This window comes from Ceratosolen solmsi, unplaced genomic scaffold (assembly GCF_000503995.2).
Source record: "Ceratosolen solmsi marchali unplaced genomic scaffold, CerSol_1.0 scaffold1, whole genome shotgun sequence".
NCBI classification, from domain to species: domain Eukaryota; kingdom Metazoa; phylum Arthropoda; class Insecta; order Hymenoptera; family Agaonidae; genus Ceratosolen; species Ceratosolen solmsi.
In genome coordinates this window covers 9,308,603-9,327,907 of record NW_011948415.1, presented here as the reverse complement: position 1 = coordinate 9,327,907, position 19,305 = coordinate 9,308,603, and the positions used below count along the sequence as shown (strand labels likewise).

Here is a 19,305-nt window from a genome sequence, read left to right as displayed (position 1 = left end):
CGATTGTTTTGTACTCAAATACGATTGTTAATTTGAATTGCGATTAACGTAACAAATAAATTAATGTAAATTCAAAGTTAAAAAAGAATTTAATAAGTTGAATATCAAAAATATAGGACCTCGAGTATGAACATCGTACCGATATATGGAGTTGTTCGACTATCATGGGGCAATTATGAGTTATGAAAAGAAATTTGTCTGATAAGTACGCACGACACGCTATTAAGAAATGCAGAAAAAACGCAAAACTAACCGTTTGTTAATGTGTAGATATGTAGATAGTAAATGTAAATATATACATATATGATAATTACAACTATGTTACGGTGATTACTTTTGAAGGCTATGCATACGAAGTAAAATATTATTTACATCTACAAAAGCAGCAACAAATAAACATACACGAAACACGATCACACACGTGCAAACGCATAATTGTATTTACGCGTTCAAAGCGCCAATGTTCGCGCATTTGACCAGTGTTTAGGATCTGAAATGAAAATGAAGTTATCTTATAATCAATTTGAGACATTCATTAATAAAAAAAAGTAAGAAGTATTTCATGGAGTTATAAAAATGGTAATGCAGATGAAGCTCTTGCCATTTTATTATTTTTAAATTATCAGTTCGTTTGAACTCGAGACATTTGACTGCTTCTCGAATCTTAATGTTATTATTACGTTTCGTCACATGCGAAGTAATTATACACCGCCGTTACGCAGACTTTCGAAGACAACTTTTGCCCTAACACAAGGGATTGAGTTTATTGTTAATAAATTACTTTAACAATCAAGCAAATGGAATATCAGTTAAAGTGTGTCATTTGTTTGGGAGGGGGGGGGATTGAAATATAAAAGAGCCTGTAGACAAATTCTAAAAGCTGTGCTGTCATATATACAAGTTCTTTTTCTAAATAATAAAAATAATAAAATATGATAAAAAAAGAAAAAAAAATCGATCTTACATAGAATCATACAACTGTAAAAGAAAAAAATTATAAATGATGAAACGTGTATTTAAAAAAAAAAAAATACAATTATGTTCGAGAAAATGATGATTATATGATCTTGACATTCTTTACTTAACCGAAACGTTTTACATGCACGTAGAGATTCTTATTCTACGTACGGCTGTATATTAGTTTTCAAGTAGATGGATCGTTGTGCTAATTCCGATTGGCCCAGTAAGAACATATCCTCGCTAAATTTATAATTGCACTGCGAAAATAGCTTTTTGGAACAAAGAGCCGTTGATCTTGGGATTCCTTGGGAAAGTTAAACGATTCCTAGATTCTTCGGAGCAATTTTTCTAAATACGCGTTAAAGGTGTTTTAAGTAAAAAAAAAAAAAAAAAAAAAAAAAAAAAAAAAAAAAAAAAAAAAAATAAAAAAGAAAAAAAAAAAAAAATTATTAAAAATTCTTGATTAACATACGCACACGACGATGAATCACGTGTAAGCTTATGATAACTATTATAGTCGGTATAGTACGAACACCAAAAAATCATGTTGTAATAATTATTAATGACAGATTTCGTTTTATCATGAGACAGCGGATTATAGATGATGATTTGATAAGTTAAACAAATATATTCCATTTGAAAAAGAAAAGAAAGATTAAAGAAAAATTGAAAACTTTTTCAATATGTGTCGTTACAGAATTGTCGTCAAGATTTTAACAGCGACGTTTTGTCGAATTATAAATATAAACTAGACCGTTTTTTGTAATAGAGAATTCGGCTGCTTGCTAGTCATAAATATGGACGAACAATGCGCCATAGCACATAAATAAAAGTTGATACGATTAGTTTTGTCTAGAAGCATATGCTTAGGTGATCTAGACATGCTCTTGTGATACTAAGCTGCTCCCCCGATGCTTTATTGAGCTGCTTTTTAATCTTTTGAAAATCAGAAGGCCGAAAGCACATTAAAACAGCGTGTATTTGTGAGTTTAGGTAGTAGGTATATTGCATAATTAGACCGCGTAAATAATTATTTCATATTTTCCAGAGCAAAGAACATCTTTTTAGAAAAAATCTTTAGAAAGGTTTTAGAAAATTGGAGTATAATAAAGAGTTTCTATAATAACCTGGAATCACGCATATATCTGCATCATAAGAAATTACAAAATGAAAATAATAATAAAAAGTTATATAAAAAAAAATATATATATATATATGTATATGTATATATATATGTGTGTATATATATATATATATATATATATATATATATATATATATATGTATATATCGTGTTACTGCCTCTAAAAACTTTAAAAATGTAACTCAAGTAATGTGAATCGACTATAAAGCACATCTTAAACTGTGAATCTACCAAAATTACAGAAAATATTCATTGGTACTTAAAGCTCGAGTATTTAAATGAATTGTGTTCAAGTTATGTCGAAAAATTTTCACAATAAAAAATCGATACAAAATCTCACGATAAGATATCATTTTAATTCAATAAAATTATATTTCTACTGAGAATAAATCAATTAATGTTATTTAAAATATGCAAATGTAACGTTACTTCATTAATTTACTACTTTCAGCTATTTTACATTTGTTCAAATGAAGTTTTATAAAAGATAGGGTAATTGAATATCAAACTGATGAATCAGATAAATTATGCTAATGTAATACTACCAAAAATAAAATTTAGATTGTGTATTGATTTTATAGATGGTACAATAATTTTTTTTTTTTTTTTTTTTTTATCAAGTAAAAGCGTAACTCATTATATTCAAACATCTGAATGCACCTGAATACATCTAAATACCTAAGTAAAGACTCGGAAAAAAAAAATAATAATATTTTACGATCTTATTCTTACGTTTTCTATAAAATAATATACGAGCTTTAATTGATTTTAAATAAAAGAAAAAATATATATATATATATATATATATATATATATATATTCTAATGTCGTATTTTCGATAAAGTTCAAAATTCATGAGTGATTCCATTAACTTTTAGAGATTTACTTTCTTATGCAGAGTATAAATAAATATCATTACAGAAGCTAAATAAAACGTATAAACTGAATGAAGTGCATATCTGCTAAGGATCCTATAATCAATTTATTGGATTAATGGACAACGATTAATGTTTAATCAAAAGTTTAATGTGAAGTTAATGTTCGATGTTACCGAGGTGCTACAAACAGAAAGGATGCATAGTGGTAGCAAAAATTTTATAGAATAATTTACCGTAATTGGTATCTAAAAGAAACACCGTCGAAACTCGATTTACAGTTTCTTATTGTAGATCCTTGATGAGAAGCAACGGATTTAAGAAAAGTAACAAAGAACGGAGTTTACATTCATTCGTTATGTCGTCGATATAATTTTCGATCTACTTGGAATTACTTTATTAATTGGATATTCATTTATATGGTCGATGGCTGCATTTGTAACGATCATTTTATTTATGCATTTTGAAACTGAATTTAATTTAAGCACTTAAGAATTTATTTGATAATTTATATTTTTCGAAAAAATTAATAAGAAACCTTATTTCCTTTTTTTTTTTTTTTTTTTTTTTTTTTTTTTTTTTTTTTTTAAATAATGAGAATTGTCTTTAGCCGAAATATGAAGAAAAAAACAAAAAACAATTCACGACAGAGTAGTTCGAGCCCGCATTGTTAATCACAGCGAAGAGGACCTCTCGTACATTGTCAATTAGATTCAGACTGACTGCAGGGATTGAACACGCATAAAAAAACAACTCGATGTTTCGGTGTTTCAAAGTCTTACGTTGGTATTACATCATCGTCGTTCTGTCTGAAATATAATAATATATAATAATATATACCTATGGATGTATACACACGTAAATAACAAATACGCAAACACACAATAAACGCACATCTGTGTGCGCGCGTACGTATCTATAAATATCATCAATACAACTCAAGAAATTAAAAAAAATTGGTTGTCTATTAGCATTATTAGAAGGATGGAAAAAATGTTCAATTTCTCCGCAAACATCCACAACCATTACTTTATATTGGTCAAATTAAAAAATTTCTTACGCGAGTCAACATGTTGATTGTTAGCTAATGTCTTTGTTCATCCAACACGAATAGGTAAATTCTTATTAAATATGAGTTTTTTTCGGCAAATCATTGTTTAAAGAGTAATAACACTAAAATGCCGAAATAATAGATCAGGTGTTATAATTACAATTTTTGTTTTGGAAAAATTTTCAATTACCTTGCACACTGCACATTATTCATAACAATGAATAATTTTAATAACGAGAACTATTCTAATGTATTACTATATTTAAATGCTTTTTTTTTTTTTTTTTTTTTTTTTTTTTTTTTTTTTTTTTTTTTAAACTCCTTCGTTCCTTTTTCCATAAATCCGTAAATTACACATATTTATTCACTTATGCCGTTTGCATAACATTTATTCATGAACTTAAATGCATATTATTTTTATTAAATCCTTCAGTCTATATGATAATAAAATTAAAAAGCATATTATAAATAATGCAACAGTAATATTTATATATATATATATATATATATATATATATATATGGATATATGCTTGAATAGGTGCGTAAACAAAAAATATTTGTTATTGTTAATCATAAATAACAGGCCTAGCTATTCTTTATTATATAATGTAAAACTCAAGTAATGAAAGGTATAGTAATTAAATTCGTTATTGGTGTATAAAAACTTATAAAACTTAATTGTTAAATTGCTTATACACTTCATTCATTAAAATTCCGTTATACTGAATTTGACCACTTGAATAACTTTGAATCGTTATTTATGAAAATGTCACTGATTCATAGAGGACAGTTAAAAAGAGATAAAAAAGAAAAAAGAAAAAGAAATGCAGAGTCGGAGAGTGGCTCGAGCATAGGTAGAAGGTTATACGTGCATTGCGTTATTTTGACAACGTAATCTAGAGACACAATCTCTTAAAAAAGATATATCAAACTTTTGCATTTGATCTTAATATTTACATATCATTTGACAATAACAAATAATAATTACTAACACCGTTGAAACAGTTGTACACAAATTTACATTGTTTGATCATGGTGTTGGAAATCAAGCTGCAACTAATCGAAATGCACGAATTTCATTTAGTATACCGCGTGTGAGAGCCGCTTTCACCAACTTGATCATAATATGCCAGGAGAATATCTTCTCTGGACCAATAATAGGAATTTTACACTTCTATAAAAGAAAAACAAATAAAGAAACAACTTTCCTAAGTCTAAAATTAAGAAGAAGAAAAAAACGCCACTCACGTAGTAGCGCGCATCTCTCTACCTCTAAAATTTAAAGCACACTTTTCATTTTTTTTCTCTCTCTCGATAGAGAAAAGAAAACATTAAGAAACAAAGAGACAGATACTATCTGTGTACGTATTAATATAACGTTATGAAATGTTGTACACGCTGTTATTTCAAAGGAGAAAATTGTAATCGATCGAGAGCGTTGCGGCGAGAGATTCACGATGAAGAATTTGCTCGATTTTACGACGGATGTCATTTATGCATAATTATACATAGAGACATATAATACAAACTATAGCTAGAATATATGTTGATAAGTCATTGGGACGAGTGTTTTTTATTTCTTTTTTAATGCTTTTCTTCGAGAAGATAGTACGACTGGAAATTTGAATTGAACTGGTAATTACGTATTCCAATTGTTTGCAGCCGACACCTCGTTGACTAACTTTATTATTATATCAGTTATATGTACGTACATAAATATGCATACATGCATAATAATGATATTAAAGGATTTATTAATAACGATATTTAATAGGAATTGAGATGCATTAATTGTAAATGAGCTTAAATTATTTCAATAGTATTTGCTTTGATAATCGATAATAACTTAGTATTTTATTTAACGCCAATTGTCTTTGATTGTAATTAATTGACTTGGCGTAAGTGCAGGATGAATGAGGAAGAAAAGTATTAAAAATATCGAATCTCATATGAATATCTATGTTTATCAGTACAAGAGGAAGATATTATAATATGTAGCATTGGCATGGGCATCGGAGGGCTAATATTTCTCGCTATGCATTCGGTGTCATCCATACCTTTAAAACACATGAATAACTCAAGAGAATTTCAATAGCCATTAAAATGGTAATGCATGAAGAAACGAGTACCCGTTAAACTTCAAATTAAACCTTTTCAGAGAATACATCTCTGGCCAATAAGCAAACAACATAAATGCGTTAAACACGATACATGCACATTGTAGACAAATTACATCACATACTCGAAAGTTATATATATATATATATATATATATATCTAATAGAACCTCCAACAAATGATACTATCAAAATTTTTTAGAGAATTATTAATAATATATAATCGACTCTGTCAAAGTTGAAGAAATTGTAATAGCATACGCAGATCATATAGAAAAAGAGAGCTATAAAAATGTGATGTGAAAAAGTGTATATTATGATTATATGCAAAATGTACAGAAATGAATTAAAAACTGTATAAGAGGTGTAGCGAGCGAGTGAGCGAGAGAGAGAGAGAGAGAGAGAGAGAGAAATATTTTTTTGTCTGCTTGGAAAGTCGATTTAAGCCGATAATTATTATACGCATACAATGTCCGAACTCATTTTACAGATAAATAGCCAGACATGTGCATAACGCGAGAGGAAAGAATAGTATTTTATGCATGTTAAGCCCGAAATGTACATGTGTATTAAATAAACCGCAACGCTGGGATATTGATAAGCATCGAGTTTTATTGCTGGATGTAAAACAATTTTGTGTACAAAAGTTTATCAAACAGCTGTATGCGTGGGTGTACGCGCATGTATATATATATAAACTAAACACTAATCAACAAATAAATATATAAGTACGTTTGCGCGCGTGTGCGTATGTGCGTATATGCGTATGCATATATGTATGTATGGATGTATATTCTAATGTATTGAATAAAATATAAAATGCAAGGCAAAATATACCGTGTATTTGTGTTGCACTGGCACGTGTAAGCACAGAGGAGGGAGATAAGGTAGGGATTTGCAAAACTACTGTTTAAACGCGTATTAATATCTGTAATCTAGATATGCATATTGAAGTAAAAATTCTTTTTGTTTTTGGCAAAGAGAGAGAGAGAGCGCGCGCGCGCGAGAGAGAGAGAGAGAGAGAGAGAGAGAGACAAAGAGTCGTATTTATCTCTAAAGGAGACGATGAAGGGTTGAAAAAAAATCTGTTCCGCGAAGACTGTTCCATGACAAGGTGTTATTATAACCATGTGCGTTCTGTGCCAATATTATGCGCCAGATCACATAGCGGTGTTTCTATTTAAACAAAAACAAAAAACAAAAAACAAAAAAAACAAAAAAAAAAAAAAAGAAAAGAAAAGAAAAGAAAAAAAAATGAAAGAAAAGAGAAAGAACGAAGAAGAAAAAAAAATGACAGACGACAAGAACAGTCAATTTGCTGAATATATGAATTTCAAAATATTCAAATATTAATATAATACACGTACCCGCATATAGTGATGAAATTGTTAATTATTGACCAAGTGCAATCGGGAGCGAGATGAAACTTATTATGTATAAATGGATTTTATTCATTGGGGAATTGAAGACGATCACGGATCGAGAGGGAAAAGGTTTAATTAAATGAAATATATTCAAATCGATAAAGCTAAGAGATCCTATTATATGAAATGATCATTATTCAATCGACGGGCACTGTTGTCCGTTCCTATACATATGTACTGTATATGAAGTGATGAAAATATATATATACATAACGTGTATAAAAATATATGACTCGACAAGTGTTTTTAATTGTGGAAATATCCCGTGTGTTTTATTTCCCTTATATCCACTATATCGAGAGGAACATATTAAGTTTTATCATTACCCATATAATACATTCGACATTAATCCTCCTTTCTCTCTCTCTCTCTCTCTCTCTCTCTCTCTCTCTCTCTCTCTCTTTCTCTCATAAATATTATCTGAATATTATCCGAATAATTTTATTGACGTTCTCGTTTCATAAACACTCGACTTGGGAAAAACGAGGACCTTTAACCATAAATGGGTGATACTTCCGGTTTCGTACATTTCGGCGAACGTCGATCTCGATTCGATTTCTATGGATTGACGGTGCGTGCGTGCAAGCACAAGGAGCAACGCTATAAAGTCAAAGATAATAATCAAATTTTTTTTTTGTCGAGACTGGGGGAAAAGCCCTATGGGCTGGCTACGGTATAACCACAGTGTCGTCAAATCCAGGATTCTTCGTCGCAATCCCAGTCCCATGTTTTCATAAACAAATGTCATTTATCGTGGGGATTTAATCGTCTTTATATAAGATAGAATCTTTAGCAAAATGATATTCGAACAGTAGTCAACGCGCATTCACGGAATCCATCGACGAAATTGGCCACTACGATGTAAAAACCATTTAACCGTAAAATTTGTATATATAAACCATATTGACTCGAGCAACTAGACAAAAGGAAATGAAAAAGGGTAGGAAGCGATGGTCAATGATCAATGCGCTCATAAAGTATTCGGGTCGACGAGCTTCCATAAAGACCGTAAGTGCAGTAAGAACTGCACCCCAGGTATTCGCCCACAATTTAAGCAACCATTCTCCTCTCTTTCTCTCTTGGTACGACATTGGCATACAGCAAATACGATAATTGATAGGTATTTCGGATTGTTCAATCTGCGCCAATTGTTGCTTACTTTATTAACGCGCCGCTGTTTCGAGATTTGTTGCAAGCATACAAATTGTTAAATATACACGTAGTATACATTTAATTAATTGTTAAGTGAATTATATTTATGTAGAATAATATCGAAGCACCTTGGCTCCTATTGATCTTTTATTAATTTAATAATTGAGGTCAATTTATTTGAATAGGTTCGGTTATTGCGTCAAGTCAAAGATCAATCAAATTTAATATGACTAATACGTTACATAGATTAGAAATCATCTGTTATTAATGCTGATAAATGGAACTCAAATATGAATGAATAATATATTTAAAATTATTTTTAAATGATTGCTCTGCATATAGTTTTCTTCGAGTATCGGTTTATTCTCATTTTCTTCTTTCTTTTTTTTTTTTTTTTTTTTTTTTTTTTTTTTTTGAAATAGAAATATACGCTATACGCTGTTTTTAAATATGTGATTAGGCTTTTGTTGTAATCGTAGGACGCAATAAAGTATCGATTAAATAGTTACTACATAAAATTTTTGCGATAAAGAAAAAAAACATCACCAATACATATATATATATTTATATATCAATATTTGAATGAATGTTCTAGTTTCTTATTAAAACTAGATTAGAATAAAATTGTTTAAAAATTTTTGAATTAATTTAACTACAGAAAATGTGATTTTTACATATTTAATCGCAAATTATGGCATACGTTTATTCTGTTTTTTTTTTTTGGCACAGATTGTCGATTTCAAAATACTTACATCATTAGTACATAGAAGCTATACGGGGCTCCCTTACTAATTATAACGATTAATAAAAATTTATTCTTTCTTTGATTTACGGAGAGAGGAATGAAATATTCTATACATACATATATATATATATATATATATATTTGTTTGAATTTTGCTTTAAAAACATTGTTAAATACACTATAAAGTAAATTAATAAATATAAATTAAGTAAAAGGTAAATTTAAAATGATATTTAATGTATAATATTTATGAATTGTTGATAAATTGAGAAAAATATAATTATACCGTGGGATTATAAACTACTCTGACATATCTACTAAGAATGTTACGCATAATCGTTTACATTTTATTCAATTTATTTAAAAAATTTAATGATATTCTGATGGGAAGTCAAATTTTTTAAATAATAAAACTGACGTACGCCATCGGTGGATCATATACTTTATTTCATACGATAAAAAGTAATTAAAAACATACATATACCTATATTTTAGAAATAGTCAGGAACATTCAATGTTTTTTTTCTTCTATTTTTTCTCAATAGTGACTGATTTATAATCAGATGCGCGGATAGTTTACATGTAGTATGTTGTAAAGTTTAACATGTAACGATTATTAAACCATCATAGGTAGCTTTCAATGAAAAATCTAAGGAAAGCATTTAGTATATTAAAAATATAAACTGTAACATAATGAATTTTATCGATAAAAAATAGTAATTATAAAAAAAAATCGCCTGAATCATGTTAACCTACATAAATGGGACTTGGAAATAATTAAAATATTATCACAATTCATTAAAAGTAATTAAAAATTCAATGAAATTCAGTGGAATTTGTAAAAACGCGTGAAAGAAAATTATAAGTATTATAGCATTCTGATTTAAATATGTCTCTATATTACAGCTAAATAAGAACGTATTAATAAACTAATTAGAGAACAAATAACAAATAGTGAATTATTAAATAATAATTTTTTTTTCGTTTAATTCGATTAAATTTATAGTATTATATAACTCTTTACTGGCCATATTATATCATAAAATAATAATGATATTGTTCGAATTAAAATTTCTTATTAAATTCTGTAAAACTTCTATCCTTACTTTTCTCATTAGTTTTCATAATTTGTCGCTCAGGGATTTAGCAATAGACGGAGGCGCCATCTTCATTCATAATGACGTAGTTTAAGGTAGAATCATTTCATTGTAATGCATTAATTAAAAAATGATGAATTTTTGACATGCTGCTTTTTTCAATATTTTAAGAAGATAAAACGATGTTTCAATTACAAAAGCCAATTTTTTTTATTAAAATAATAAATTACAAAAAGACTAAAATATAATTTTTAAGCAAGCATGGATTTTCTTAATTTTCTTAATAATACATTTGGAACAACTTAAATTTAGTAAAAATTAATTTTTTTTAGAGTAGTTTAAATTAATTAATTTAGTAAAAAATAAATAACAATAATAAAGAAGAAGAATAATCTTTGTAATATATTATATTTTGAATTTATCAGTTATCATATTAATGTATAAAGTATTTTTTATAAAAATTTCCGTGGCTCAATAAAAGTCATTGAAAGTTTTCTTAATCTGTAATATTTAAAAAAAAAAAAAAAAAAAAAATTACTTTGTTTAACTGATGAAATACATCCAGAAAATCGAAACTGGCACTCTAAAGATATACGATCTTTTTTGAAACAGACAGACATCTTTCAAATCCTTTAAAATTGAGGTGCATACTATTATTTATTAAAATTATTTTCTACAATTTTTAATAATAATGTTTAATTGATTTATAAATAAATATTAGGTATACATTGTTGCGAATAAAATATGAAATTAAGCGATAATAATTTTTTAATTTATTCATGTGTACGTCATGCGCCTACTACCATCTATTCAGCTCTTCTGAAATATATATAAATAAAAAATATTAGCATTTTGCATATTAATTAATATCATAGGAAATAAAATACATAATCAAATTTCGATTCATTTATGAATTGATATTTATTTTCAAATATCATTGTCATTAAATCGATTAAATTCATCAATTCTCTTTTATTCGTAATACATAATTATATTAAATACACAATTCTTAATATTATAGACAATTAATACATATTAATTTTTAGATTTTATAGAATACATTTGATTAAGGAAAATTGTAAATTAGAAAGGGTAGAAAAATTAGTTTCATATTGTAATTATTATTACCCGTTAAAGGTATTTCATTTCAGTTTTGAAACAAATATCATATGAAATGATTTGCAGTAATCTAAAATATTATCAATGCCGTATCAGTAATAAATATGAGATGAAATAAAATTACTAACATATTTATTAATCCAAGTAATATTTTAACTATCTTATACATAATCTTGTATTCCTTCTATTCTAAATGTACAATAATTATAAATATTTGAAATTATACGTGATATGCAAATATTGATGATTGTCATTGCTTGTGAACTTCTTGCACTGCAACATCTATCCACCACTAAATGTTTTTCAATTGAATATTTAAGCATTAAAATTTCTATCTGAAACTATAAATAAAGATGGATGAAACAATAATATTTATGTAGTATGTTATTTTTTTCAACAAAATATTACGTCTTTATCTTAACATGCCTAAATGCATGTTCAAAATTAAAGATATTTATCTATAAAATATAAATAATTTAGTTCCTAAGATAAATCGCTCGATATATAAGTTGATTAAGTTTCTTAGATCTTTAATGTTATAAAACATACTCGTATTAAAGTCAGTTTGCCTATTGACGTTTAAATTAATTATATAATAAATTGATAATATAATGCACGGCATAACATATAATATATGATTATATTTGCTTCATTTCACATTATTAAAAATGTGTAATTATTATAAATAAAAAATAAAATTATATTAATTGAATTGTGAAGTACATGAAGATTTGATTTTTTTTTTTTTTTTTTTTTTTCATATATCGTTTAGCTGATAATATTACAAAATATATGTTTTTTTTTAATTCAACTTACGTTTAATCAATCTCTTACATCTTACAATAGAATAAAAATAATAAATAAATCTTTAGCATTTATTAATGATTAAGTTCTAGTAGAAGTTTACGTTATTGTTATTTTATTATAAATATTCGGTGCTGTTCGACATCTGGAAATCGTAGGTTAGAATCTCAGTATAGGAATGTTTGCAAATTTCGTTGTAGTATTTATTTTTTCGCCAGCAAGCTATTATTATATTATTATTCTTCTAATATTCATAATATTAAAATACGTTTTAAAGAGAAATCGATTGTTTTTATATAAAAGCACTTACGTATGTTCTTTAAATTGTACAATTATATACAATATACATAATCATACTACTTTGAAGTACATATATATAAATATTAATTTTTAAATACATTATTAATAGTATTGTTGTATTGATGAATATAAAAAATATTTTTTGTATTAAACGAAAAAAATTAGGTTAACAATTTTTTGAAATTACAATCGAATGTTTTTATATAATATAACGTTCTGTATTATTTGCATAGACTCAATTTTGTATTGAAATCTACAGTTGGTAATGTTTATTATATCCATCATTAATTGTGAAACGCGAATCTATAAACGACTGCTAAAAATGTATAAAAAAATATTTTATTCTTATCGCATTTATTAAAAGTACAAAGTATAAGGAATGTCATGTAGAATAATAACAAGAGTGGCTATCAAATTATTATTGAATCATTTCAATATATCCGATTAAATCATCTCGTGTTTAATCGAGTTCATACAAAACCTGAAGATAATTTGGTTTAATATTCTGTTCGATTCGTTTATCAGTATTGTATGATCGATTGGACGTGTCTATGCACTGATTGGGAAAGGGCCAGTGGTATCGATAAGTTGACAAGTAGTAGACGACGACCACTAGACGATTACACTGCCATGTAGTGCTGTGGTAGGATGAACAGGACTCAAAGAAAAATTCTTCGTCCTTTGGTTTGGTATGAAGAAGAATTAATCTATGATACTTCTTACTGTCGAGTCCAGTGCAGAGACTCGATATATATACGTACGCGTATGTACTTTCTTCATTTCTATTATCGCTATCTTCATAATATTTTATTTTACATTATTCATTACCCAAAAACTGCTTTATTACATTACTTACTTCTTTATATACTCTTGCTTAAACAAATTTATCATTTTAATAAATGGAGAATTATAAAATATTATAATAAAGTACGATTTGAATTTATATAAAAATAACATTTTTATTTAATAGAATTCTAAATAAGCTATTGTCAATTGAAAGAAAATAATAATATTGTATTGTTAAATGAATTCATTCATTTACATTTGAACTTTATTACACACTTTATAAACAATACATACATTAATTTAAGTACACGAAAAAAATTTATTTTATGATATAATTAAAAATTATACAATTTGCTACTTTATTTTAATAGTAATCAATCACAAATAAAAAATACTTAATAATAAACATTTAGTATGCGATACATATATTTTATAATAGAAAGCATCAGGCGATGATAGATCTAGTAAATAACAAAATTGAGTTATGCCGTTTAAACTAAGAAAATATAATTAGTTTAATTGAATAAAAAATAATAACAGTCGACGTATTTTCTAAATCAATGTAAACTATAAGTAAAGAAAAATTTCTACCATTATATTGCTTACCTTAACAATGATTATAAATTAATTTTAAGTGTTTTGTACATATACTTCTTCTAAATTGAATGTTAATAATGTTAATAAACTTCGATTTAATAAAAAAGCAAAAGAAAAAAAAGAAAGAAAAAAAAAATAACACGTATTCATTGTAGTTTCTTTTTATGTATTAAACATTTAGTGATACAATGTTTGGAATAATATCGATGATAACTCGATATTAATTTTTTTTTTTTTATTATTGATAATATTTTATGCAAATTTTTGCTACTATATATTGAAATAAAAAATATCATTATTATTGTATTGAAAACATGTTGTAAACAGAATTAATGCAATAAAATTATCCGAGCAATTATTACTTATTAAGTGTATTGTACCACATTTTTTTCCATGTGTTACCAACACTATATTACTTATAATCGGAACTAATTCATAATAATCGCATTATTGTTGATGTTTATAAGGTTATGAAAATGTTATAAATTAATAAAGGAATACAAAAATAGGATCATATCAATCAATGTTTATTAATTATAAGAATTATATATAGGGACCAATAATGATCTTATAATAGATGAAATAATTCAGAAAACGTCATCGGTACTTTTACATATGATTACGTAATAATTGTCACGTAAAATTAAGGTATGATTTCACATATTAAAGCAATCAGAGCTCTCTATGCACATATGTGTGAGGTAAAATTTACTATATTATGACTATATGTTATTATTTAATTTTTCTTCGTAAAATAATGACTCTATTTCATTAGATATATTATTTTGAACGTTAAAATTTGCTTTAATTGATAACCAGTATAATATGAAAAACAATACGCTTCCTATATTACAATATTATATTACTTGTTAATGTTCATATTTGCATACTTTATAAATAGCATATAAAGAAAGAATAAGAATTTGAAAATCAGTCAGAATAAACTGTCTCTAATTTGTCCGTATATCAATATAATTATTTAGAGCAGACTTTGCAAATTTAAAAGAAAATTAATAATACATGATTATTGCGATTGTTTGTTTTGTCAAAATAGAAAGCGACAAAATATATAATTCAAACATACCGTACATTTAATCAATATATATTAAAATGACGTATACAGACACATTTTTCATGACAACACATACACGAGATATGCTTATAATTTGTATACATTGTACATACATTTTCCATATTTTATTGTACTTCCTAAATCTATAGCAAATACTGGGCACTTCTAGATTTCATATCTAAATGGTAATATTTTTTTCTATTACGTGTACTCTTTCTCTCTCTCTCTCTCTCTCTCTCTCTCTCTCTCTCTCTCTCTCGTATACTTAATCTAATAATATAATGAATAATTATTCGTTTTGTAAAAAAATAAAATAAAATTGTCCTCGATTTCTTGAACATTGATAAATTATCTTATTACTATTATATCCGTTGGTTTAATAACTTTACGAATTATAATTAATAATAATAAATAAATAAAGTTGTGCTATATTTCATTTTAACTTGATGCTCCTCATAATATACGATCCGCACGATTTATTTATAAAATAAAAATTATTGTTAACGATCTATTCATTTTCATATATATTAACATTAAAATATTTGTTTTAATAATGTAATAGTAGAATTGATGAATATAATTACTGCCTAATTTATTTATGAATGAAGATTTAACATTTTCATTACAAACTTGATATAATTACAATTTATTATAGAGAAATATTTTTTATTCGTATAACTTTTTTCATACTAATGTTGAAATTTTGGACTGTTGAACATTAACTTGGATAATATCATATTAGTACATGGATTACCAATATGTTATTTAATAAAATTCACCGCTTCTTCTTTTATAGACTGTAATTAATAATATTATTTGTTTAGTGTGTCAATGAGAGCTATTCTAATAATGTATTTTCATAGAAAAGAAAAAATGAATTTTAAATGTTTACTATTTCAGCAATATCAGAATTTTAAATTATTAATTTTCTAGAATACCAATATGTGTAAATTGATACATAAAACTCATGCACACACACACACGCACACACGCACGCACACACGCACACACACACACATCAAATAAATATTCTGAATACGATTTTTAAATGCTTTTGTTAATACTATGAATGAATGGATGCGTAATCGCCGAATATTCACTTTACCATTATCTATGCTAAATTATTAATAACTCAAATCTATTATAAAATACTTTATTGTAAATTTTTGTATACTTATCATTCGTAATGGAATTATATACGATTACACAAAATTGGATATTACACTTTTAAAAGTGATTGAAATTTATGTAAATATTAGGTGCAAGTTCTAATTAAAAGACTTTTAAATGAATTGAACTAGCCATTCACTTAGTTAACTACTCATAGCAATTACAAGTCTTTTGTTTTGTTTTTGTTTTTTTTTTGTTTTTAAATTTTATTCAAGAACCAATTAATACGCGATTATTAAATAACAGATATAATTGTTAATTTTCAATTAAAAATACATTACAAAATAATTATTAACCCTATATGAGCATTCATAATATAATCATTATCGAAATAAATATTTAAAAAAAAAAATGTATAAAAATTTAATTAATAATTCAAGTTTTATTCATCGGGGTTAAGGGAAAAGAGATAATCTCACTTTTGCATTTATAGCGACAGTGTTATTAATCATTATTAATTTATTTCATTTTACCAATGTTGAAATAAAATGTCTTTTACATTATTAATAAAATTGAATTTGAATTTTCATTATTATTTTTTTCTTTTTCAAATAAAATATTTGTCTTTGTGCTATATATAATAAATAAATGTAGATAAGTAAGTACTGATATAAATTTATTTAATTCTGTTTGTCATTTTTTTCCGCTTGTCAAGAATGCATTTTAAAAAAATGAAATTATAAATTCTTTTTTAATAAAAAAAAAAAAAAAAAAAAAAAAAAAAAAAAAAAAAAAAAAAAAAAAAAAAAAAAAAAAAAACTTGAATTGCAACTAAAATCAGAAGCATTATGTACACTATTTATACTTTTATCATCTTGTGTATATAATATAAAATGTCTACCATTATATCATATCATCGTTGTCATTTTCTATGTGTGACGTCGGATGGAATGAGGTGAAGTATTATAACAATGATATTCGTGGTGCAAGCGTTTCGACAATAAGTATCTTTAGGACGGACATCTTATCATTAGTAAGAAAAGTTTGCAATAATAAAAAAAAAAAAAAAAAAAAAAAAAAAAAAAAAAATCTATTTTCTCAATTACATAAAGTGCTTTAAAAAGTATGAATTGTTAGTCAAGAAATATCATTTATTATTTAAGTTATCCATATTACTTGAGCTTTTTCCTAAACCGTTTTATTATTTGCATCGCGAATCTTATTTTCGCCGTCTTATTTTCGACGATTATCAAAATATATTACAATTGTATTGTTATGTTCGTCAAAAATCGGCTATAATGATTAAAAAATTCATACAGTGCTCGCTTGTTAATGTTAGCATTATAAATATATAAAACAATAATTATAAAAATAAATGCGTTAATAAATTAGAAATATATTCTAAAATTGCTGATATGAACATTTAGTGAATACGAATTTCGTATAAATAAATTAAAATATTTTATCAATAGTGACTATAATTTTTACGTAATATTTGATAAATTACTTAGCAGTGTTGCATAAATATCACTTAAATGCCAATAATCTTCATACATCTGTCGGATAAAATTATAAATGTTAGGGCCCAAGTATATCTATAGATTTTTATGAACATATTTTCCAGTGATATTCTAGTTTTTTTTGTTTTGTTTTTCATGTAAAATTAAATATTTATGTAAATTTGTAAATTTGTAAATAGGGTTAGGTAAGGGAGAATGGTAAGAGAAAAAAATTGCATTATCGTACATGGACTTTTTCAATGGTAAACAAATTAAAAAGTATAATAATAATGAAGTTTCGTATAAAATGTAAATTTTTATCTTAATTTGACATAGAAGATTACGTAATTATTGTACTAATTTCTTCAATTTCATTAAAGAAAATGTAATCACAATTTAAACCTTAACAAATAAACATGTATTTAAGCATATAAGTACTCCGTGCGCGCGCCTATGTACGCAATTATAGAATGTTCTTTTCGTTTTTTTTTTTTTTTTTTTTATAATGAAAGTTGTTAATCAAGTAATTAAGTTTGAGTGCATCTAGATAATATGAAAATTAATTATTTATCTCATTATATAAGTTGCATTCCCATCGTAAATGATATTACCAGGTAATAATTGTTTACTCAAAATTCAAGACAGTTGATTAAAAAATAATATAAATGTGCGCGCGCTCGCTCGCGTATATGTGTTATTAGCAAATTACGCAAATCATATATGTACACGCTATTGATGACTAGGGTAGGAAATTAGCAATAATCCTACTTCAATGTCACAGGTCTATAATAATCTGATCAAAATTGCCGCTCCAGGGTCCTTAACGAATTGATGCTATCGCGTTTAAGAGCAATTGCTATTTATTGCAACACTTGCGTCTCGTATGAAAAATAAATAGAAATTTATTGGCAAAGTCTATTTGGAAATAACCGACGCGTAGGCGTAATATTTCGATCAGTATTAATTGTACTTACATCTTCGGCACCGCCGCTACAAGCACAAGACTAGATTACGCATTTGTGCGCGACACAAGATATCGGGGGAGGGGGCGGATGCGCAAGTCAAACGAAAAGTGCCCGGCGCCTCCCTCCGCCCGAACATTAAAATAAATGTCGACGCCCGAAGCACCACCGTCTCGAGACTGGCATAATACACGGGTAGACGAGTACCACGCACGGGGTGCTCGCTCCTCCCGTGGTACTCGCGACATCAGCATACAAGCAGCCCACTCATGAATTTTATACCTGCATTGATACGCCGATGATGTTGCGTCGTAGTAGCATAATCGCGCAAAGATTTCAGCTCGTCATCGCACGTACACCAATGTCGAATGCACCGGCATTAACGTTCACTTAAGAGCTCAACTCCTTTTTCGGATTCCTATGCCTTTGAATGGTCTTTTGCCACTGCATGTTATGTTTCAAGCGCATGTGACGACGCAGGTCGGTTCT

At 26.7% G+C, this 19,305-nt stretch overlaps 1 protein-coding gene across 1 annotated transcript in view; it reads right to left on the bottom strand.

The window, feature by feature from the left end:
- Nucleotides 1-11,345: 11,345 nt before the first annotated feature.
- Nucleotides 11,346-19,305, bottom strand: part of LOC105368757 (protein abrupt) — a 31,977-nt gene continuing 24,017 nt past the window's right edge. The window contains exon 6 of the mRNA XM_011507867.1: nucleotides 11,346-11,386. Coding sequence (XP_011506169.1) covers nucleotides 11,367-11,386 — 20 coding nt within the window. The 3' untranslated portion in view covers nucleotides 11,346-11,366. The remainder of the gene's footprint in view (nucleotides 11,387-19,305) is intronic.